This window comes from Oryzias latipes, chromosome 17, assembly GCF_053564925.1.
Source record: "Oryzias latipes strain Hd-rR chromosome 17, Olatipes_Hd-rR_3.1".
NCBI lineage: Eukaryota > Metazoa > Chordata > Actinopteri > Beloniformes > Adrianichthyidae > Oryzias > Oryzias latipes.
This window is the reverse complement of record NC_136253.1, coordinates 8342194-8367345: the sequence shown is the minus strand read 5'-3', so window position 1 is coordinate 8367345 and position 25152 is coordinate 8342194. Positions and strand designations below refer to the sequence as shown.

General features: G+C 43.5%; 1 protein-coding gene across 5 annotated transcripts; it reads left to right on the top strand.

The window, feature by feature from the left end:
- The first annotated feature begins 2234 nt into the window (after positions 1-2234).
- dpp9 (dipeptidyl-peptidase 9) lies at positions 2235-23160 on the top strand. Of its 5 annotated transcripts, none has more exons than XM_004078660.4 (21): positions 2235-2460; positions 5854-5944; positions 6064-6302; positions 7276-7388; positions 8939-9112; positions 10837-11008; positions 11973-12083; positions 12159-12287; positions 12363-12424; positions 12496-12596; positions 13501-13678; positions 13769-13928; positions 15337-15416; positions 15887-16039; positions 16237-16372; positions 17155-17300; positions 17379-17525; positions 17591-17743; positions 19278-19420; positions 20732-20843; positions 22263-23160. In XM_004078660.4, exons 2-21 carry the CDS (start codon positions 5889-5891, stop codon positions 22353-22355), a joined length of 2658 nt encoding a protein of 885 aa, XP_004078708.1. In that variant the 5' UTR covers positions 2235-2460; positions 5854-5888; the 3' UTR covers positions 22356-23160. The 5 variants fall into 5 exon arrangements, with proteins under 5 accessions (XP_004078708.1, XP_011484440.1, XP_078790456.1 ...); XM_011486138.4 differs by having other exon boundaries at positions 2237-2460; positions 10840-11008; XM_078934328.1 differs by lacking the exon at positions 2235-2460 and adding an exon at positions 2505-3301.
- Positions 23161-25152: the final 1992 nt, after the last annotated feature.

Here is a 25152-nt window from a genome sequence, read left to right as displayed (position 1 = left end):
TCCCTGGTTGGGTGCCCCCGCCGCAGCCGCTTCTCCAGGCTAAAGCTACCAGTAAAATGTTCACAAGTTTCTTGCAGCTGTACTGAGCAGGACTTACAGCATCAATAATCATGAAGAGAAAATAAAGGAGCTTGTTTGTGCTGATTTTGTTTTAAATATTTTCTTTAACTAGATGTACCAAAACACTGAAAAGTTTTTATCCTATGACTGAAACAGCACTAAATGATGATAACAGCTGCTCCTGTGGGCAGTAGTATGTGTGATGGTGGGTTAGATGGTGTTTTTGTTTCTTTTTATATTGTTAAAATTTGGGATAATTTTCTTTTTTGAGTCACTACTTAGTTTACAGCCTTTTGATTTTAATATAACTTTGACTGAACAACATTTTGAATTTTAGTTAAACATTTGGAGATGTTTAACAACAATAAAGAAATATATTTTATTCTATCACACCACTAACTGATATCCAACAAAAATGTAATTTAAAAACGTTTCTATTTTTACACATAGTTTAGTCACTGTATTCTTTTAAAATCTTTCTAACACAAAGTTTATATCAAACAGCTGTGAGGATGGAGAGACAGACGAGAAAAGAGAAAAAGAATCAGGACAGATGGAGGAAAGAAACAGGTTGGTCTTATGGTGGACATTCAGGGCAAAGCCATTTCATACCAAGTCTGCCATTTTTAAATAGTATTCTTAATTAAAAAAAAAACTTTTTTATTTAAAACATGACATAATTGTTGCTTGGCCTTATGATTTAGTGGAGAAGAACACAGGCAAATGTGAAGGAGACAGACATGAGGTTGGTGATCCATGTGATATCAAAGAGAGCAGAGATGACTTTAGGTGGGAATCATTAAACTATTAAAGTCACAAAAACCCAGATGCTCATTCTGGTTTAAACTTCTGCTGACCACCTGTTCACCTTTTTTGGGAAAACAAGTGCAGACATACAAAAGAAGTCAGTCCCAACAGAGAAGAAAGAGGAGAGAAGTTCAGATGATGATGATGATAGAGAGAAAGAGAGATGATCAGCTGATGATGACGAGGGAAAAGAACAGAGAGGTGCAGGGAGAGGGCTGGGGCATGGCATTACTAAGAAGAACCTTCTGAATGGCCTTCACCTCACAAAAATCTTCTGCTGGGTCATATCCATAATCAGAAAAGAAGGGATGAGATTTATACATTTTAACAATTTCATAACAGACTACTCGTTTTTTCTTCAAAAACTTTATTGATCACAACGATCCAATACAAAACAGTACAATATAACAGGAAAAGAACAAGCCAGGGCGTTATTATTACATTTTATACAAAGACATTGATCAAGATCAAAAGATCAAGTGTTTTAATGGCTTTCTCATTGCCAGATAACCAGACTACTCAAAAGTTTTACAATTATTTCTAATTAGCAGACCCATATATTAAACCCCTAAATTTTATTTTAAATAAAATTCTCTTTTCTGTTATTTCACTTCATTGTTAAACTTTGCTACATTATTTGTTTGTATTTGAAGATGAAGATATACATATATATATGTGTACAGTACCACTTTATTTAAAAGTGTTTTTTTACTTTATTTGCAAACGTATGACCAAACAGGCAATCAGATTATCTTCATAAACAATATCTTTGTAACCAGTACACATAACTGAGGAAAAAATTAATACAAAAACAAATAAAATAAAATAAAAATTAACATGACAAAATCATGCCATGAATAAGTAAAATAACACTCATTCATACTCATACGTACAACAGGGGTCCTAGAATAATTTAAAATTGTTTAGTGTGTCCAACATACTTTGTCTGCCAGAGGACCCGAGAGCCGCAGAGAGCATCGAAGTTTTTAAAAAAAGGCTAAAGACCCATTTTTTAACTTGGCTTTTAGCTAATCTTTTACTACCTTTATTTTTCTTTTTATTTTAATGCTTGTTTTTTATGTTATTTATTTTGCTTTGTTTAATGTAAAGCACTTATTATTTCATATGAAAAATGCTTTATAAATAAAGTTTGATTGATTGATTGATTGATTGATTGAACAGTAGATTTGCACCGTTTATATGCATACAATTTAAAGCTTCAAGATAATTTACTTGGAATTTTTTTTCGAATAAAATTAAATTAGGCCGTACGTATTCCCATTTTGAGGTATGAATAAAACATTTGAGATTAACAGTAGATAGTTTTCTGTTTTCCTCCATAGATGCATCGTTCCGTCCCTCCCTCCTCCTCCGGACGGTCCGCTGCGGGGACCTCGGTGCGTCTGTGTAAAAGATCCGTCTTGTGTTTCTGAGTCGAGACAAAAGTTCCGCCTCTTTCCCGTCCCGAAGGCAAATGTATGCAGTGTGGCCCTGGTTCCAGGGCTATGGATTCAGCCTGTAGCTGTCGGGAAATCGGTTTGACAGCTAGCTAGCCACGCCCGTAACCTGGTCAGAGAAACGGGACGCAGGTCGGTAAGTAGCACATTTGAATATAGGCGCACAACCGAGTTTCCTGCCTTCCGGGATGTGAGTTGCTAGAAAACAGACTGTCTCGGCTAGTTTTAGCTTAGGGCGCTAACAGGTTAGCTTCCAAGGAAGAAACGACCCAGACGGACACAACGCTGTTAGAATCAGCGCAGCATCACAAACACACGGGCCGACAGCCGACCAATTCGCTTTCCATCAGCTTATCTTAAGCCCAGAAGACAACCGGACCACGACCTGAGGGATGTTATCACGAGTTCCCGCTGGAGAACAAAGATCTCATGTCGGCTAGCTAACATCAGGGACACCGGCGTCTTCTAACCGGCCTCTTTCACGTCCAGGAAGCCGATGGTGACAAACTCCCAGAAGAACTTTAGATGTTCCTACGCTGCAGGAACGGCATCAAACCAACATTTGGCCGCACTTGTGAGGAACCTGCTAAATGTAACTGAAGTTGTCACTGAAAACGCTGGTTTTACTGAACCCCCAACAAGAGCCGCTTCCATTACCCCGAATATAAGACAGCGATCATTGATGATCCAGGTCCGATATTCGGAGAAATCCTGACAATACAACGATTTCTGGAGTTAATCCTGTTAGGAGCGGAATGTAGAAGACTTGACAGAAGAGAAGCGTGAAGCTGAGCTCCTGAGCTCTGCCTCACCCTGACATCTGGAACACCTCCATCCTCCTCAGGTGGAGGACCTGCGCAGCCTCCGCCCATCTCCTCAGCCAAAAACGCAAGAACTCCTTCAGTTTTGCAAAAAGCGGATTTGGTCTTGATGCTCACCATCGAATTAAAACGAAAAAGCAATTCTTGAAGTTCAGGGTTGGTTTCCCAGCATGCCTTTAAATCTTCCTTTATCAGCTGATGCGTCCAGTAGTTTACCTTCTCTGGCTGTGAACAGTCTGTCGTCATCCCGACGAGAAGCAGAACTTCAGGTTTAGTCTTACACGTTTAGCTAAAACCAGTGGCGGACGTAGCAGTTTGGGGCCCCAGGTGAACAATAACATGGGGCCCTCAGCGGTTGTTTTAACTATTTTTCTAAAAAAATCTTTAACTATAGTTTAAAACGTCAAATTACTTCCCTATTGGTCCACTTTTAGACAACGTCAATGTCCAGAAACCAAATGTTTTCATAAGAATTTAAAAAGTGAAATCACGTTTAAATGTGAAATGTTTTTTTATATTATATACATTGTCTTTTCTTGGAAAATCATTACATTTATTAAATGCTCTAATTTTTTAATCCATCACTTCCTAGAAGGAACAAATGACAAGTTTCTTGCTGTTCTTTCATTTGTCAGGTTTTACTAAACAGGACAAAAGAAACAGTTTTTTTATTCTGTTCTTGTTTCTAGTTTGTCTTTCAGCACTTTTGGAAGTTAAGCAGCAAAAGTTTGTCTTTCTCTTTTCCTTTTCGTCCACAGCCCCCTACAGCCCCTTGATCCCTCTGCTTTATTTATCATCATTTCATCTCTGCCGGTGTTACCAGATAGTCTCGGTTTTCTAGCCCAAAAGTCATCTAAAGACCACCAGACCAATAAAAAACCACCCAAAATATTAACCAGGGATTCATTAGCAGTAATTAATCATCCATTATTCATGACTTCCTGATTTGATTGAAAGTCCAACTTGAACACGTTTTTAATTATTTTACATCCAACATGTTTGCAGACAGTCAGAGAAAAACATGAAATAATGGATTCCTATTGAACTTTACTAACAACCACTGATGGTTTGCCCTGTTATCAGGAACAATTAAAAAACACTAATAATTAAGGACTATGTAGTTCTAGTTTAACTTATTAGTCTGTTATGATCTAAAGGGGAAATTATTCTTGTATTTTTACTTTATATGAATTTAGGTGACATAAAATAAAAGCAAATGTTCTCCTAATATGTAATAAAGAGGAGTTTGATTTTTGAAAACCTGTTCTTGTGAAAATAACATTTCCAAGTATTAAATAAAACGTTCATTTTCTAATCTGTTTATTCCCCTCCGGGCTCCCGGAGCCTATCCCGGCCACTTGAGAACTAAATCAAAAATCACCTCAGATGACTCCAAAAAGTAACTTTTGTTTTTCTAATTGGGTATTAAAAGAACTTTGCGCAACACCAACAGTAAAAATCCTCCAAAAAAACGCATTCATGAAACAAATGATCTGTTGGTTTTATTTTAATTTAACGAAAGCTCAGCTGTTTTTTGTGGTCCGGCTGTCTTTTCAGTCCAGTTTCACGTCAGATCTGAAGTGAAACACATCACCTGTGGTATAGAAAGGAGGACGTGGAATAAAAATGTCTACAATGTAAAACAATAATAAAAGGTTTTACACTATTAGCATGCCACAAATAATTTTAAATGAACAATCAACCGGACCTGACTAAGGATTACATAATCTCCCGTGCTGCAGAGCTTCCAGCCTCGCACTGAAATTAAACAGGAAATATGCAAAATAAAGCAAATTTTAAGGATAAAAAGGATTTCTATTGTTAGAATCAAACTTATAAATTGCCTTTATGGAACAGGTTAGTAAACACACATTTATTTTAGTGTCAGTAGGCTTTACATCTCATGGCTGCAGGTGAGGAAGACGACAGGTGAAGCGTCCGTCACCTGCTCCTCACCAGACTGCACATCTCTGCTAAAAACGTGTTTCCACCAGGAACCAAAAACTCCAGAACCGAACCCAAACTCGCCCAAAACTGTCCGTCCACTTAAAACATTATTTACCCCAAAGTCAGAATGAAAACCGCCCTATTCAGCTGGAAACTGCCAAGTCTGGCGACTGAATTGACTGGAATATACCATTGCTGCAGAAGAACGGGGGAGGAGGACCTAACAGTTTGACATGATCAGTCTTATGCCAGTTCAGTGATTTTGGGTGATTTTTCATGACAGAGTAAAATAATGATGGACGTAAAATTTTTATCAAGTCTTCAGCTCGGGGCCCCAAGAAAGTTTGGGGCCCCAGGTGTTCGCCTACCTTTGCATAATGGTAAGTCCGCCGCTGGCTAGAACCATACCAGCGCAGCAGAGCCTCAGCATTTGGGTATCAGTGGTTTATGAACTGCGGGTAACAAATTAAAGCAGAGGTCAAAAGAAATGCATTTCACTTAGTTTGATATACTTTACACTAAAGTGCCTGAGTTTGTGTTGTCCGTATGAAACACTGGGCTCTTCTACTGCTTCTGAGCGATACATTTGGGCTTTTGACAGCAGTCGGCTCTAGATTCTGTCATTTGTTCTTTGCTTTGGACTTGAGTCTCAGCACCTTAATCTGAGTTGGGGCTGAGTTGGAGTTTCCTTTGGCTCCCGTTACCATGAAAGTGTCTGTTTGTTGTCACGCGTTGATGTCGGTCCTGTGTTCTGTCCGTAGCTTACATGGTTGGAAACAGGCGTGCTGATCAGTGAATGCATAGAGTCAAGAGGGTCAAACTGCGTAACGGTAAAGAGGGTCTCTGGAACAGGTACAGTCTTTGTGCTGCGTCACATTCCAGTTACTGACTGATGTGATGAAAACCGTCTTCCAGTGAGCACACGTGCTTTTTTCATGAACGCTGTTGTTTCCCGTCATGTCAACATCCAGGTGCGTGACAGCGAGCATGACGGCGGTGGACGGCCTTACAGACAGCACGGAGGTGGTGGAGATGGATGACGTCCCATCTCAGTTCTTTGTGGAGAGACACTCTTGGGAGGGGCTCCGGGATATAATCCACTGTAGCAGGAAGTACTCTGGTCTGATCGCCAACAAGGCCCCCCATGACTTCCAGTTTGTGCAGAAGACGGGGGAAAATGGACCCTACTCGCATCGGCTGTACTACCTCGGTACGTCAGTCATGCCTCGATTGCGATGCACAACTTACAAACGTTTGTTTTCTTCACTTGGCTGCTATCGAAAAAGGTAAAATTATGTGGGATACGTTCACAGGTCCTTCTCAGTAAATTAGAATGTCATCAAAGAGTTGATTTAGTTTACATACTTGATAAAAAAATCAAATTAAACTGTGAAATACTTACACAGACTAAACTATCTATTCCATATTTTACCTTTCTGTATTTTGCTGATTACAACAGGACTTTATTTTCTAATTTAAGAGAAAAACATGAATCAACCCATATCAAAAATAAAATCTGCAATTAATGAACTGAAATACTAAAATGATTTGACTTTCAGATAATATTCTACTGTAGTGGAATGGACCGGCGTACGCCTGCTCCTTAAAAACAGCTATTTTGGCCTCAAAAAGCTGTCAAATGTGACGAGTGTGCACTAGCAGGTTGTGTTCAAGCCTTCCTTTGCTTCTCTTCCTTCGCTTCTCTTCCTTCGAAGGTTGGCGTTTACCAGCAGGTTATGATGATGTCACAGGTAGCTGCAGCCATTCGAGGCCTGCCAAAGCTTCAGCTGAAACGCTTTCGGTTGAGTCAGCAACAAGAGACCCCGTCATTGGGTGTAATGGTTCAGCAATGAGCTTTCTTTTAGCTTTGGTCTGTCCTCACCTCTCTGTTTTACTTGAAGCGGAAATGTGAAAGTTTTCAAAACCTCCCACTGTGGCCTTCAAAGCAGAAATGAAAGCGGTCAAAGGGGGCAGCAGTCTAACACTGGTCAGTCGTTGGTTCACAAACAACAGGAAGGGTAAATCTCAGCTCAGGTACCCTTTAGAATTAAAGGAGACCTGCCTGAAACTGCCCTGTGATTAATCGACCCTTAAGAAACGTGACATGAATGGAAAATAACGTGCAATGTATTGATGAATTAGTTATTTCTTTGTGGCTTCTGTTTTTGCATTGGGCTCATCAGGAATGCCTTATGGAAGCAGGGAGAATTCTTTACTTTACTCCGAAATCCCCAAGAAGATTCGGAAGGAAGCTCTCCTGGTGTTGTCATGGAAACAGATGCTGGATCACTTCCAGGTAAGTTTCCTGACTCACAATGATGTCTTTTAGGGTCTGCCAATGGAAAGGTTTGATGTTGTTGGACAAAAAAGCAGCAACCGTTTACTGACATAATCTACTTGGTTTGCTGTAAACTATCTTCCATCTGTTATTTGTGCTTATTTATGACCTTAAAAATAAGATGAAAAAAGGGCTGGTGTAGGGATAATTCATAATGATGGTCAAATGATCGTCCTTTTCTTCATCTATTCTCATAAATAGCCTAGTTCGGTTTCCTTTGTTTGGATCCACTCCCCAGTTTCTTAGCGTGTCATAGTAAAGAATGTTCAGATAAATCCTCATTTCCCTAAAACCTGAAGAACTCATTTGTTTTAGTAAAAAAGTCCAAATCAGTCCAGGTCTCTGGGACATTAGCTGCGGTTACATGTGCAAAATATCTTGATAGGATCAATAGTCGGATTAAAATCCAACTGTGTACATGGGCCCAGAAAAACTTTTTCCGATTAGAACAAACGTTCACATGGTCACGCTTTCGGTCGGAATCAATCATTTGTTCATGTTTGGTCATGCGCAGTAGTGTTGAAAATACCGGAAGAGCCAATGAGTCCCACAGTAAACTAACTGCCACACAGTAGATAACCGGCAGCTCGGTAATATACGAGATGATCTTCTAAACGTGCTTTTATTAATGTTATGAATATTATGAAGCGCCTGTTCGCTCATCATTTTATTTTTAATCCGTAATTTTTTTGTGGAGGAACGGAGCTGGAAGAAGCCAGGGTTAGGAGTGGGCTAGCACGCGCTAACAACATTAGCCTTGTTTGATGAACACAATATCCATGCGGGAAATTCTACAATCTGCATCTTGGCTGCACGTAAATATGTGGGAATAACAGCAGACTTTTTTTTGTCGGGACACGACTGGAAACACAAATCCACGTGATTGTTTGAACGGTTTCTAAGGACTTTTCAAAGCATTTCTGCTTTGAAAAGCTCGCACACCAAAGCATGGTTCTGGCAGCTCCCAAACCCAGAACGGTGGGATGGGAACCTCCCCCTCGGAGCGCACCCGTACCAAAGCACACCCCCCCCGCCCGCAAACACAAAGCTATAACTCCGGCTGCTCTGCTCAGAGGTTCACTCGCGCGCGGGGAGAAGCCGGTCCGTCCCGTTTGAGCTCCAAAGCTTTCTCTGGAGCACCGCATCGTCAAAGCGTGACGTAAACCAGAGCAGTAGTGACACACGATCGGAATCAACCATTTACATGCAACACGATCGCATCAACAATCGGCATAACCCACCCATCTCGATCGGAAAGAAATTTCGATCCGGACGAGTCTGATCGGGGTAGACTATTCCGAACGGCGTGTTTACATGACGCATTTTTCTTCCGATCAGGCATTCTTTCCGATTACTTATGTCCATGTAAATGCAGCTATTGTTTGTACAGCTACAACACCATGTTGTTCTGTCTCCTTCCTTATTGTTCAAAGTAAACAATGAAAAAAATGGTGGGGTTGTTCTTGTTGCTTGTGTGGACGGTAACTCGAGTCTGATGCTTCTCCAAGGCGACGCCCCTTCAGGGGGCCTACTCCCGAGAGGAAGAACTGCTGAGAGAGCGGAAGCGCCTGGGTGCTTTTGGGATCACATCATATGACTACCATTCTAAGACTGGCCTGTTCCTTTTCCAAGCCACCAACAGTCTCTTCTACTGCCAAGATGGAGGGAATAATGGTTTCATTGTGAGTAAACTGCAGCTCGCTCTTCCTGTGCTCATGGAGGGAGCTCCTCATTCAGAGTCCTGGAGCAGTTGTGTGGCGGCTGCAACACCAGACATCCCTGCTTGTTTCTGATTTGAAAGAGGACTTGCAGTACTATTTCCTAAATTATCATCTCGACATTATTTTCCTAACTTGCATATCTCTTGAAACGTTTTATTCTTTTAGAAACTACTGATCAGTTTAGTAAGTTCCTTAAAAAAGCTGATATTTTCTGCCTGTCTCTGATGTGACGTGTCTTCTCATTGGGTGACTGCTGGGCTCTTTGTCTGGTCCCTCTGTAGTGATGGAGGCTGTGTGTGGTTGTGTCTGTGATGGCCTGGCCTGGTCTTCAGACTGTGCTCTGCTTTAACCCCATGATCCCTGTGCCTGTTCTCAGCATGAAGACAACTCCATTCAAAATTACATTTAGCTTTCAATGAAGTTGTTCAATAATAATAATAATAATGAAATTTTTCGATTTCCACTTCGGTCATCTTCTGATCTGTTTCCAAAACTTTCCCAGTGGTCTTTAAATGATGATGATGATGTTTAGCCAAAATCCAAAATACCTGAGTTGTTTTTAAGGACATAGAAATTTACCCAAGTTGTAGGCGGGACTTCTGATGGCGAAGAAGCGCACCCTTACTTCCCATCATCCCTTTGTTTATCCTCTCTCCTGCTAGCTCACAGCCCCTCACAACCCCAAGCTAACATAAGCGGTGCAACACAAATAGGAGCCAATACCAGAGCTATCCATCCGTCCAGTTCTGATCCAGATTCCAGCTCAGACCAGGAGAACAAAGACGTTCATGGATCTGTTGGTCTGCAGGTGGAGGATCAGAATGGAGCAGAGCAGGGAGACTTTGACCTGACGGTTGTAGTTCATACAAAACAACCACAAGCTTTTTCGAACAGCATTTTTTCATCTGCTCCTGATTCACATCGATTTGAATAAAAAACACTTAGAAATGCAAGCTTAGTTCTCTCTCTCTATATATATACATATATATATATCATCAGAAAAATGATTCAAGAACATGTTAGCCACCAAAAGCAGGAGTTTCATTAGAGTGGGACAGACGGAAAGCAGATGGATGAACACTAAATTCCTGGAAAAAGGACAGACAAGGTCATTGCACATAATTTGTAGAACAAAAAAACGACGTGTTTTAAACTGCAACCATGAGACGACTAGAAAGAGACAGAAAAACTCAAAGTCCCTGGAAAATTCATAGAAAAATCCTTAAGCCCCTTTAAAGGGGGCTTAAGGGACTGTTTAATTAAGGGACCTTGTTTAATTAAAGGAGCGTTCTTCGGAAGAGAGGAGACACTTTCTCATCTAGTGAGAGCAGTTCTTTCATTGGTTGCAAATGAGATGTGGGTGTAGTTAATGCTGAAATGGCCGGACGCTCATTCTCCTCTGTTTTTCCATTCTCAACTCAAAGTTTTCCTCATTTCTTTTCTGTTTTTGAAGCATCTTTGATGCTGCTAAATGTGGAAACATGTTTTATACGAATGAAGTGAATCCAAAAAGCACTAAACATTGAACTAAATGACCGTAGCTAGTCACAAACCCACCTGCTGTACTGTGTTAGTAAAGGATGCCGCTGTGGTAAAACAGATGTTTGTGTGGCTGTAGGTACGTCTCTACTAACATATTTGTAATAAGAACTCATTCACCACTGTTTTGCATTGACTTGTTTTAGCAGTCTGCTCCTGTCAAGCCTCTGGAGATCAAGACTCAGTGCACAGGCACCCGTATGGATCCCAAGATCTGCCCTGGACACCCCCATTTTATAGCCTTCATCAACAACAATGACCTCTGGGTAGCCAACATTAAGACGGGCGAGGAAAAGAGACTCACATTCTGCCATAAAGGTCAAAAGATCCCTATTGTCAATCAAAAAATGCCTTTGTTTCCTACAAATATGTACAGTGAGGCCAATAAGTATTTGAACCCCCTGTGATTTTCCAAGTTCTCCCATTTAGAAATCATGGAGGGATCTGACATTTTAGCTGCATGTCCACTTTGAGAGACATCTAAAAAAAATCTTGAAATCACATTACGGTAAATGTTTTTTTTTAATGATTTGTTTATTACTGCTGCACAGATCTCCTCTAGATCAGTCAGGTTTCTGGGCTGTTACTGAGAAACAGTCTCCCTCCAAAGGCTTTCTATTGGGTTGAAGTCTGGAGACTGGCTAGAACTCTCCAGAACTTTGATCTGCTTCTTTCGGAGCCCCTCCTTGGTTCTCCTGGCTGTGTGCTTCAGGTCATTGTCATGTTGGAAGACCCAGCCACGCCCCTACTCCAATAGTCTAACTGAGGGAAGGAGGTTGTTCCCCCAAATCTGGCTGTTCATGGCCCGCTTATCCTCTCCTTAAGACGGTAGACGTCCTATCCCATGTGCAGAAAAACACCCCCCAAACTTGAGACGGGTCTGGACATGTGCTGGTTTAAGCAGAGGAACCTTCTGTGCCGCATGATTTGTAACATGATGTCAACCGTAACCTTGGAAACGGCGGCCCCAGGTAGACGGGGCTCACATACTTATTTGCAGCAGTAGCATACACAAATTATTCTAAAGATCATGCAATGTGATTTCCAGATTATTTTAGATGATGTCTCTCGCGGTGGACGTGCATATAAGATGAAAATGTCAGACCTCTCCATGAGTTCTAACTTACAAAATCAGAGGGGGGGTCAAATACTTGTTTGTCTTACTGCATCCCAGATTTCTCTGGTTTGATTTAGCTTCTAATTCTGTGGCATTAAACAGACGTCTGCTGAGAATCCACATCATTCCTGTGGCTGTAAACAAACATGTGGGCGTGTCTTCCAGGTTTAGACAATGTGAAGGAGGACCCCAAATCTGCGGGCGTGGCCACATTCGTCATCCAGGAAGAGTTTGACCGTTTCACTGGTTACTGGTGGAGCCCTGCAGCTGCGGAAGGTCTGAACCTTTCATAGACGAGTCACGTGTTAAAGGACGGCTGTGTGGGAGTCATCTGGGTTTTTCTATTATCAGACCCTGATGGGGGCAAAACAATGTACCTTCTATATGAAGAAGTGGATGAGACGGAGGTAGAAATAATCCACGTTCCATCTCCTGCGCTGGAAGAGAGGAAAGCGGACGCCTACAGATATCCTCGCACAGGTTTGTGCAGCTCTGCACAGCTGGAAGTTTGCTGGAGTCACAGTGTTGAACGGTTTCTTTCTTCTGGATCCACAGGGAGCAAAAACCCAAAGGCGTCCCTGAAACTGGCTGAGATCAGGACGGACCATCAAGGAAGAGTGCGTCTGCGGCCGTCTGTTCCTGCTGCTCGGCGTCATCCCATCACTTATGTGTGTTTATGTGTTTGCAGATCGTGAGCACTCAAGATAAAGAGCTGGTCGCCCCGTTTACCTCCCTGTTTCCTGGAACAGAATACATTGCTAGAGTTGGATGGACAAATGATGGAAAATAGTGAGTGTTCATGAAAACACAGTGAACATGAATCCATTAAGGTCATAAAACAGCTTCTGTGGTCAAAACAGAATAGAGGGTAGAATCAGAGCATGATTGGAAACTAGAAGAAAGAAAGAAGCCAAATCAATTTCCACCTTTATCTATTATTATTATATCTTTGTTTTAAAATGCAGTTTGTCTTTGAACCCCAAAGAAAGGAACGTTTTTCCTCCAAGTCATATCTCATGTTACAATCTACGTGAGTATTTTTAAAACCGTTGTGTATAATTAATAACCATCTATTCATTCAGCATAAAACCCTAAAGCAGGGGGGTCAAACTCATTTTCACCAGGGGCCACATCATCATAGTGGTTGTCCTCTAAGGGTCAGATTTAACTTATACATGTAAATAAATGTAATGAAAAATAAATGTAACTACTCCTTAATGCTAAATAACTCATTATTTATTCACTATAACTTTTTAAAGTGACAATTACAATTGCATAGAAACATTTATTTGCTTGTTACTCTAGCATAAATCCTTTTAAATTGGATTCTGAAAGGTTAGGTTATATGGACAGTGTTAAAGTCATCATGTATAGTTGCCAAATTCGATATTTTAAGTCTGATTCCCCCTAGATATGAATAAATACACATCAAATTTTTTTAATTATAAAAAGTTAAAAACTTTGTGGCTCTTCTGGGCCACATAAAATGACATGACGGGCCACATTTGGCCCCCGGGCCTTGAGTTTGACACATGTGCCCTAAAGGAAGAGTCCATTTTCTGCAGAATTCCTGACATTCTTTCGGGGTGCTGGCTCTTTGGGTTTAGTGGGCTCAGCACCGGTGCTGCTCAGCAGCCTCTGCGTGTTTTGGTCTGGCAGCTCAGACGTTTCAGGGCGGCTCTTTCCATTCCAGCGGCTGGGCGGTTCTGCTGGACCGCAGTCAGAGGAGGCTACAGCTGGTTCTCCTGCCACCGGCCCTCTTCATCCCGGTCACAGACGACCCGGCTCTGAGGCGGGACGGTCGGGAGGCCGTTCCCGGCGGCACGCAGCCGTACATCGTTTACGAGGAGACCACGGACGTCTGGATTAATGTAAGTGTTGTCGCCCGGCAGGATCTTTGGCTGTGGTGTGGTTTTCTGGAAGTTCCTTCAGTAAATGTAACTGTCTCTTTCCGTATGCAGGTCCATGACATCTTCTATCCCTTCATTCAAACTAGAGAAGACGAGTTTACTTTCATTTGGGTGAATGAGTGCAAAACCGGTTTTAGCCACCTCTATAAAATCACATCTCTTTTACAACCGGGCTTCCATTGTTGGAGGGAGGGCTACCAACATGCAGAAGGTAGGAAGCACGCTGTGTTCATGTCTGTGTGATGTTGTGTAGGGGGGTAATGATTTATTCAACCAAATCCATCCGTCTGAGACACGCTGATCGAATCTAATCGACCTAAACCACTAACCTGGCTCTAAACGACTTTTGTACTTGATTAATTCTTTTATTCTTTATCTATTTAATATGTAATTGTATGTTGTTAATATTATTTTTAAAATATGCTACCCTTTTTATTATTATTATATTCATGATAGTTAGGGTTGTTTTCCTTTTTAAATTTTACTTTATTTTAATTATTACTATTTTATTATAATTTTTATTCTGATGTTTCTTACTCCAGTGTTTCCTCTTGGGGATCCATTGTTCTGTTGCACTACCACCTCCGCCTGCAGGGGGTGCTGTTGCTGCGGTGTTCGTTCTCATTATCCCGGCTGGGGTCCCGCTCTGTGCTCTAACAGCCGTAGATCGGGCCCTGAGCTGCTCTGTGGGCGGGCGCTGTGGCAGTGACCCCCGTGGTCGGGCCGGGCCTTGCCATAAATGGATTTCTCACAGCAGAACCGAGCCAGACTAGTTCTTTAATCTGCAGTTCTTACGTTTCTGTTCAGTTTTGATATTATGGCTATATTGGGGGGAACTGGGTGGAGGGAGGAATCTGGGGAGGGAGGGGTGCCAGCTGTGTGTGATTGTCCTGTGTTTTCTGTTTTCATTCATTTTCAACTTTTACGACTATTTTATTAGCTTTTATGGCACGAGCTTTGTGTTTCAGCCGGATTGGAAAGCGCTACACAAATAGAGTTTTGAAGATAAAAAGTCTTTTCAAAATTAGATAAATCTATGATCAATATTGGAAGATACTATTTTGATTGAGGTACTGTAGGTTTATTTGACTCCAAGGTCTAAACGACCAATCACAGCAGACAACACTCATGTGATGTCATCAACACGGATCAGTCCATCATTCCAGTCCAAAGCATGGACAGACTTTGAATAAAGTCATGTGACCATCCAATGTTCTAAGAATGTTCCCTTTGGATTCTCTGGATCTGGAAAAACAACAGTGGTGAACTTTAGTAAACTAAAATGTGAATGGATTTGACATTCATTCTAGTTGACTTGTTTGTTTGGACTCATATTTCATTTCCACTTGATGATCTGGAAGAAATCCAAGAATCTGGAAAACTTCAGGAATTTCTGTCTGAGTCTCACTGCTGGAAGTTTGGATGAAGATGATCTGGATCCACTTCAGAGAATCAGATCCAATCGGATCGATCAGAATGAACCGAAATCCAAAGAGAATCGACCACAAATTATGAAATGAATCAAATCAGTGTTGAAATGAATCGTTACAGCCCTTCGTTTATGGTGTTTGACATAAACATGTAGCAGACTTACATGTTTGGCCTTCCTTTTTTGACAGGAAACTTTAAATGTGCAATCAAGGCGGAGCTTCCACTGACCAGTGGAGAATGGGAGGTGCTGGCAAGACATGGTTCCAAGGTGAGGCCCTGTGGTTAGACACACAGCTGTTTAGGGAGGACGCTCCACCAAAGCTCCAGTAGAGCTCAGAGTGATGCCGACTGGTGCAGATGTGGGATTTAGAGTTTGATGTTGGGATTCATATTTCTTACAGAAATCTGATTTGATCACTCTCACCACTGAAACCATCGACGTTCAGATGGTGTTCAATGATCTTTTTACAGCTGTACTTAAAATTCCCCCCCAGTCATGTTTTCATTGGTTTCAAAAGCATTCCCAGCAGTCTGTAATTGTGATTTTTGCTGTTTTTAGTCAAAATCTAAAATCCTGTGTTGTTTTCTTGGACATAGTTTCTGCAGAGCAGCAGGTGTTCATCAGAAATTGATGCCGGTCTGAATCCAGCCTTACTCAATAAAAGACCCTAGCAGTTTGTTCTGAAGCCTTTGTCCCCCTCCCTTCATCAGTATTAACAGCTTCCCCCCCCTCACCAGATCTGGGTGGATGAGGCAGCACAGGTGGTGTACTTCCAGGGTACCAGAGACACTCCTCTGGAGCACCATCTGTACGTGGTCAGCTACGAGTCGCCGGTGGCTGTGAGCAGACTGACCAAGCCGGGCTTCTCTCACAGCTGCTCCGTCAGTCAGGTACAAACTTTTCTCTGTGAAGAAATGTTCAGGAAGACAGACTCTAGTTATCTATCTGCAGTTTTCCTAGATGGCTTATTTCTTCTATTCTTCAGAAACATTCAGATGTAATTTCTCACAGATTTTAAGCTCTTCCTCTCCTTTGCTTGTATGAATATGTCGTCTTATCCTGTATTCGTTGTGGTTTTTTTGTGCAGAACTTTGACTTTTTCGTCAGCCACTACAGTAACGTGAGCACGCCCCCCTGCGTTCACCTGTACAAACTGACCCGCTCAGAAGACGACCCGCTGCACACGGTTCCGGAGTTCTGGGCCAGCATGATGGAGTCACCAGGTAAGCGAGGCCACTCCCCCTCAGGACGGCGGCGCGTGGAGACACGTGACCTCAAGCTGCCCCACACAAATAGTCCTGGAAACATTGAGATTTCAAAGAATTGTTATATTCTTTTTTATCAATATTACATAAATGACACATAGAAAACAAAATAGAAAATAGAAATAAAACTACCGGTAGAAATGTTATTACATGTAAAGTTTTATTATCTTTTCAGTGTATAAATCAGATGTGCAGTCGATTGATGTGACAGAAGGAAGCGTACCTGGGGGGTAGCGGCTCTAAGATCTGCTTGTTTCATTCACTCAGCTTTGCCCCCCCCCCCCCCCCCCCATTTTGAACAGCTGTTGTTTGTACAGGTTTTTATTTTAACTCTGTGCATCCTAGCCCACACATGGCACACTCTTCTATCGTTACCCTCGTTATGACGTCTGACTAGCACTATTGGGTGACCCACAACAGATCCCACAATGCACTGCTCACGTGTTTGCACATTGAAGGCAATCAAAAGTCCTACCTTCTTTAATAATTATACATTTTATTGAAGCAGGACCTTTCGGGAGTCTCAAGTCATCTTAGTGATTTATTATTCAAGCATCATCTGATGTTGAAGGTTTATTTTACCATGAATCTTTTGTTTTGCAGGTTTTGTTCATTTTAGGCAGAATTTATGCACCGATTTGGAAACTCTTAATAGAGATTGGATCGTTCTGACCCTCCTGTCCTTTTCTTCGGCTCTCTGTGAATTTGAATCGAACCCTCCTGTCCTAATCTGTCTCCAGGTTGCCCCAGAGATTACAATCCACCTGAGATTTTTGACTTCCCTGCAAAGTCGGGCTTCCAGTTGTATGGCATGGTGTACAAACCTCACAGCGTGCAGCCTGGCAAGAAACACCCGACTGTGCTGTTTGTGTACGGCGGCCCGCAGGTGTGTGGCTCTCGGGATCTCCTGAAATCCTCTGCCCCGGAGCCGTCATGGCAACTGTGCGTGTTTGTGTGCCCGCAGGTGCAGCTGGTTAACAACTCCTTCAAAGGAATGAAGTATCTGCGTCTGAACACGTTGGCCTCTCTGGGGTACGCCGTGGTGGTTATTGACGGGAGGGGTTCCTGTCAGAGGGGTCTGGAGTTTGAAGGAGCTCTGAAAAACAAGATGGTGAGCGAGTCTGTTAAAGGTGTAGGCGTGAGGCCAGATCACATGACTCTGTCTGTCCTCTGCAGGGTCAAGTAGAGATTGAAGACCAGGTGGAGGGACTGCTGCACGTGGCAGAGAAGTTTCACTTTGTGGACCTGAGCCGTGTTGCGATCCACGGCTGGTCCTACGGCGGTTTCCTTTCCCTCATGGGGCTCATCCAGCGACCCAACGTCTTCAAGGTCTGAACATCTGTTGGGAGTTATGGTGTTGACCATCAGATCTCATCTAATAAACATAAAAAGAGTTTGAACAAACGTCTGAAGGCGTCGGTGTCGTCTCTGTGAAAATCACAGGAGGCAGACCGACATTTCTGAGGCTACGTTCACACTGCAGGGCTTAATGCTAAATTCCGATTTTTTTTTTTGAAAAAATCCGATTTTTTTTTGCAAGGCCGTTCACATTTCCAGTTAAATGCGAACTTTTGTGATCTCTTGTGTGAACGTGAAATGACCCAGATGTGACCCGCATGCGCAGAAGAGTACTCAACGGTGAACGACGTCACTGTTGTTTGCGGAAGTAGCTAACGTTAACAATGGATGTCAACAACAGTGTTGTCAACAGCAGAGCTCCTTTTTGCATTTTTACATTTATTCACAAAGGAGCCAGCACAATTACAATCTTCTCATTTTAAGAAGGCATTGGAGCCAGGATTGTCTGGACCCACTGTTGTGGAATGGGGATGTGTGTGTGTTGGGGCCGCACACGTCTGTAAGAAAGAGGAGAGAGCACACAGAGCGCCAGAGGGAGTGTGTGTGTGTGGTGGGGGGGGCAGCGGAAGTGTGTTGGGTGCGCGCATTCATGTTGTGTGTTATGAAGGAAGGAGAACGGTAATAAAATATTGCTATTGAGTTTTTATGAACCCGCTCTGGAGAATCTGAGGGTCCGAACGGGGGAAATGAACCCCGGAGGAGGATCCGCCTTTGGTCCCCCGCGCTTTTGACCACGGTCGGAAAGGGAAGAAAAAGTCATTGCGGGAAAAGGTTCAACACCACGCTCGGCCATTTCGCAGGAAATTTTTTCAAAAACTGCCTGGTTGCGATAAGAGCCCTGGAGTTTGGCCTGAATGGAGCTGTCACCCCAAATATTAATCCAATCGGTGACCTCGCTTCCCTTCCACTGACTGGTCTCAGCAGTATCGTCCGCCATGGTTGTTTATGTTCTAGTTCCCGCCTACTTCATCGCAGAATTATGACGTTTGTAGCGTATCAATAACGTACGGGTCGGATACATGTGACCTGGCCATTCAGACGGAGGTCGCATTTCAAAAGTGTCGGATTCAGGACCACATACCCAAGTGACCTGTGTCACATTTGAAAAGATTGGATCTGTGGCGTTCAGACTGTCATGAAAAGATCAGATACAGGTCGCATGGGGCAAAAAAATCGGAATTGGGTCGTTTCAGCCTGCAGTGTGAACGTAGCCTTAATGGAAGAGCAGATTTATTCTCGTTTTTCCTCCTTTTAACTGACTTATGAAATAAAAATAAACACCAAACTCTAAAGTCTAAGTACCAGTTTGGTGGTTTGATGAGAGGCATGAAGTTTATTGACTTTGTTTTCTTCTTCTTTTGGAGTTTTTGGCTGCTTTCACAGCAGAAACACACGTTTAAGCTGTAAGACGTTTGATTGGTTGATGAAGTTCTGAGTTTTTTCTGGAATTGCAGCCGAACTGTGGAAGGTCCTCAGGTTAGTAACCCGTTTGTGTCGTGGTCAGCTGGCCATTGCAGGGGCGCCGGTGACGGTGTGGATGGCCTATGACACCGGCTACACGGAGCGTTACATGGACGTGCCAGAAAACAACCAGCAGGGCTACGAGGAAGGATCCGTGGCGCTCCATGTGGACAAGCTACCGAGCGAGTCGGTACCCGAGCACGTCTCTGTTCTCCAGACTCTTTGGGTCTTTCTGCATAATCAAAAGGGACTCAAACACCGTTTGGATGTTTGTTCTTTATTTATATCCAATTAGTTTTAAATCTGTTAACAATCACAATACGATACAAACTTGCAGCTAAAATAAACCGTAACAACAGCAAGAATATGACAGCAAAGCAGAACATGTTGGAAAGAGAGCGGGCAGACGCTGGAGTCTGTCCCCGTCTGTTGCGACGTTCACCCCCCACCCCAGCAAGGCTCCTCCAGCGACCTCTGTCCATGAAAAGTCTTTACACGTGCACAAATGCGCCTTTTGGGCTTCCGCGTTTAAAACTCTTGCATTCACGCGTCGCTATGCACGTTTTCAGGTGCATGTTGAAAGTTAAACCAGTTGAACTTTGACCTATCAGGGACTCTGATGTGGTAGTGACGTAAGGATGGCGTTCCTTTTAATCCACTGATCAACCGTTTGATTATGGATCATGATGCAGAGATCACTAATGGAATGGGGGTTTGTGCCCGTCATTTATCGGAATAGAGCAGTGAAGGAAAAAGTCAGAACTCACCAGATTTCCAGCGCTACAGCATTTCCCACGGAGACTCTTCCACCTGTGAGCACATTCACTAGTGTCGGGTAGAGACGGTCGGTGTGTGCTAAAACCTGAACGCAGGTTCTTGAACGCACGTCACATGCCTGACGTGAACACATCTTTGACTCTAGATATGAACCTTAAAACTCCTTACTTTGCCGTATTTGGCAGCTATCTGTTTAGCAGTTTGAAGTGATATTTATGCCGCCACAAAACTTTCCAAGTAGCAAATGAAAATATGAAATGTTTTCTTTAAAAAACGTTTTTTTTGCTTTAAAAAAATATTTTTGCGTTTGCAAAACAAAGGGTTCTGAAACATCTCATTAAACAGACTTTAATCATCCCACGATGGGGAAATTCTTTTTGTCTGCGGCAGCAAAAAACATTCAAAACAGCAAAAGCGACCTTCAAGCAAAAGTAAAGTGGATTTTCAGGATTAACGGTACAAACATTATAAACCCCAGAATAACATCAGATGCAGACGTTATCAGGATGTTCAGTTAAAGGTCAGATCCCTGATCGACCAACTGCAAGTTCATGTGAAACAAAGAGCCCCAGAATGACAGCAGATGCTGCAGTATGTTTGTGGATTACAGTCTTATTTCTTTCTAATCCTAATCCAGATGATGTGATGTCTGACGGCTTTATTCCATCCATTCCTTTGACTGTTGGGATCATTTTCTATGTGACGCCTTTTGTGTTTCAGGCCCAACCGTCTGCTTATCCTTCATGGATTCCTAGATGAGAACGTGCACTTCTTCCACACCAACTTCCTGGTGTCACAGATAATCCGTGCTGGGAAACCGTACCAGCTTCAGGTGAGACTGGCAGTCCTGCTTCACACCTGGAAACGCCCACTTTGAAGTGCTCGCCATCAGTATTCTGTGTAATCTATGCAAGCTAACGGGGAACTTTCAACGTTTTTAAAAACGTTTCTTTTATTAATCCTTTAGTCAGTGCAATCAAGACACCCCCCCAAAAAAAAGAAAAAGAGGAAAAAAAACAACACTGAGGATCTCAGCCTCATTTTTGTTTTCTTCTTCTTTTCTTTTCCAAATAAAGTCTGTCTGGTTTCACTGATTGGTGGAATCCCGTCATTCAGTATGGAAGCGTTTCTGTAGCATAATTAAAAATAAAAGTCAAAACCAGAAATACTTTTTCATTTTCAAAATGAAAAAGTATTTTTTGACTCAAAATTCAAATAAAAATGCAAAGAGGGGATTGCATTTTCATTTTCACATCCAACCTGCGAATAGTGTCGCATAATTCAATTTGACTTAGCATTTCCAGAGGGGAGGCGGGGCGATGATGTCACTGCTATCTCAGTGTGTCCGGCTGCTAACAGACACATGCTAGGAGCAGCTTTGTGTTAGCGGCAGAGGAGAGGGCTTTGTGATGTTTGTGCTCTCCTGATGATTGTACACAGCTTCTCAGGACTACATAGCAGCATTTCTGCCTTATGTGGTCCTCCTTCGGACGCACCATGGTTCGTCGAAACTTTCCCCCGGACTAGCTTCATCTTCGGACCGGCAGCCGGATCGCCGAAGGCAGAAGTGCGGCTACGCAGACCTGAGAAACTAAACCATCATATGAATTTGTGTTTCCAGTGGTGTCCAGACAAAATAAAGGCTGATGTAATTCCCACATAATTACATCCAAGATGGTAATACAGTAATAAAAGGACAGATCTGTGGCTGTGTAGCGCCAAAAAATATGTGTTGGTGCAACCAGCAAACGTTTAGCATAGCGAAATCTGCTATAGCTGTTGATGGGGCTCCAGCTGTCACTGAACAGCAAAATCAGCACCAAGCTGCAGGAGATGTAGGAGGATGTAATTATGTGGGAGTAACATCAGCCTTTATTTTGTTCTGGACACCACTGGAAACGCAAATTCATACCATGGTTGAGAGTTTCTCAGGTCTTTGAGCAGCATTTCCTCCTCCTGCGCTTCGAAGCTTCCCCGGACTAGCTTTGTCTCCGGGCTAGCAGGCCGGGTTTAGCTCCGTCCAAAGAGCAAGTCCGAGGGAGAAGCTTTCAACCGTGGCCCCAGGCTCCATCCGAGGCCTAGCTGGTGCATCCGGCTGCGGACAGCAGGGTTTCTGAAGGAGGCTGTGGTCCCAAACTCCGGACCGCAGAAGGCGAAAATGCTGCTATGTAGTCCTGAGAAGCTGTGTACAATCATCAGGAGTTCACAACCGTCACAAAGCCTGAGGCTGATTTCTGGCTTCCTCTTCTAGGTCTACCCCAACGAGCGGCACAGCATCCGCTGCCCTGAATCTGGAGAACACTACGAGATAATGCTGCTGCACTTTCTACAACAGTACCTGTGAGACAGGGCTGCAGAGGGTCGTCTGCACGCTTCCATCCTGTCATCACCCACAAGACTTCTTCTCCTTACATTTGCCCCCGACCGGGGTCCTTTCAGTGGAGCCCCAACCCCCCGTTTTAAGCAGGACTGGACTGCAGGAGAAAAGAAATGTGTCCAAACCTGAGACAGAAGGCAGAAGTGTGAAGAAACGTTTGCAGACGGTCGCATTCTCTCCCATGTTTGTCAGCAAACATGGCGGGTTTGGCCAAATGCCCCCCCCCCCCCCAACCTTTTTTTATTCACCCGTCAGAACATCGTTTTACTCTAAACCACCACATAAAGTTATTAATTCTGCACATGTGAATAGAAGACACTCGCGGAGGCGGCGCAGACGCTTGCGGAGGCGGCGCAGACGCTCGCGGTGGCGGCGCAGACCCGATGCAGTTTGTGATGGAACAGGGACGACACCATTGCGACGCTGCAGATGTTCAGCCGTTTTAAGCGTTCATTCTTCTTTAGAATGAAATATTTTTATGCCTTTTTATTCTTGTTTTTGTTGAGCTTTTATGGAAGAAGCTGCTCCGTTTTCTCCTGTTGGGTGATTTTTTTTTTTGCACCGCTTCGTCCGCTCACATTACTCGGCTCCTCGTGTCTGCTTGCCTTCTTAACATAATTTATATTGCCAAAGTACCTCTCGACTCTTTATCTTGCTGGTATTTCCTTTTTACTGCAATACAGACGGCAGAGGACGAGGACTGCAGTCTGACCACAGCTTTGTATCACTGAAATTTATACATGACGATGAATAAACATGATTATCAGTCCCAGACTGTCATGGCTGATTCTTTCTGCTTCGCTGTTGGTTTAAAATGAAATGTCGACCCCCAGACACGAGGCCAGACTTGACTTTAATATAAGCCTCTAAGAAGGTCAGAGGTCATGACTGAAGCTCCAGCTAATAATCAGTTAAAGTGAGACCAAAACACAGGAGCTGCCTGCCTGCTGGAGTGCCTCTTAACCGGAGATCCAGCCCCGAACCTGGACCAGACCACATTCAGGCTTCAGGGCGTTTCTCTGCTTCTGCACCTGAGATGATGGAGGACGGTGGGCGGAGCCTGCAGATCTGAGGCAGAAACCCTTTCCTCTGTTTGAATTCGTCTGATGGGAAGGAATGCTCACAGCTGCTCTTCTGGAACGTCTGAAAAACACATTCAGAGGAAAAAAACTTTAGTCCTGTTGGTCCTCCAACTGTCAAATCTAAACCGATTTTTTTCCTACCTGGCCGTAACGGATGTGACGTTTTACGGCCTGATTTGTGTTTCTCTTTTTCGTGACCTTGAAAGGCTCTGAGCTTTCCCTGACAGGCCTGTCTTTGGTCGTCTGGAGAGTCTGCCTGGTTCTCGCTGTAGAGAGTTTGTTTTAGCATAACCCAAACCTCATTTTCAGGTGAGTTTACACCTGCATGACCTCTAAAAAACAAACCGGTGAGGTACCGTACACTCAGGGAGGGACATCTGGGTTCAAACTAAACAACGTCAGCATCACTTTGGTGTTTTTATTGCTCTTTGTTGATCTTTTGAACTAGCTGTGGAGTAGTGGTTAGCAATGTTGATGCCTGGTTCAAATCCCAGCAGGAGTTTCTGTGTGGAGTTTGCATGCTGTCCTGATGCAGGAGTGGGTTTCCCCCGGCACTCCGGCTCCTCCCACAGAAACAGGGTGGATGTCCCTGAGGAGGAGCGTCCAGGGGGAAACCGTGACCCTGAACGGGACAGAAGAAAAAAAGGCGGTCATGGCTAAACCTGCAGCTGCACAGAAGCATAAATCTTGTCACCAGAGTAGTGGCTTAAATATTTGCTGCCTGTGGGCGTCAAGGTCTACACAGTCTTTCCAATGATCAGAGCCCCCCGAACTCAAACTGCTTTGGAGTTGTGCTCTTCACAAAATGTCAGCTGCGCTTGAAGCTCATGCGAACAGGGATGAGCAGATGTCAGCCCCTGAAACTGGGATTATTCTGGGCAGACGGTACAAACCTGGACCTGTTTGTGTGAAACTAAAGCTACAGAGAAACTTGATGACCTTCGTGCATCCAGATCCTCAGCAGCCGCGTCTGTTGGGTGCGGGCGGCGCTTTGAGCCTGATGTTGGTGTGCAGACGGTGTTGCTGCAGGAGGCCCTGACCCTGCCGATGGTCAGTGCCTGAAGGAGGATGAAGCCCATTACCTGTAAGCCTGCGGGACAAGCGGCACGTGGAGAATTGAAGCCGACACCTGAAGGTTGTTTCCAGCTAATGTGCCGGAGCCGCTAAGGTTCTTACCAGCAGCAGATCTGCTGCATGTGTGGCTGACTCGGTTGACTTGGTGTTTAGGCTGTGAAAATGTTTTTTTCAGGGTTTTAAAAACCTTTTTCTTTTCAATCAATTCTGCTCTGAAGGATCCTTGCAGAGAAGTCCAGCTGTGTGTCACTGAGCAGAACACTACATATCCACATGATAAGTAGCTATAGTTGCAGATTTGACTGAGTAAAAAGTAAAGCAGGAAATAAAGTAGCTCCGCCCCCAGCTCCACCTGTGGACCAAGAAGAACCACAGGAACCAGGAAGTTCAGAATCACAAGCAGTGCGAAGGAAATGAAATAATGATGAACTCCAAAGACAAAAGAAAAAAACCTAAATGTGTGCTCCATAGAAAGTTAACCCTGCTGTGGTAAAGATGCCCATTAAAACCCACGGGGGAGGCTGTGGGACTCCTGTCATACGTGTAGCTGCTGCTGAGGATCCATGACTGTAACTGAGTGCGGAAAACATGAAGTGGAGAGGTCCGCC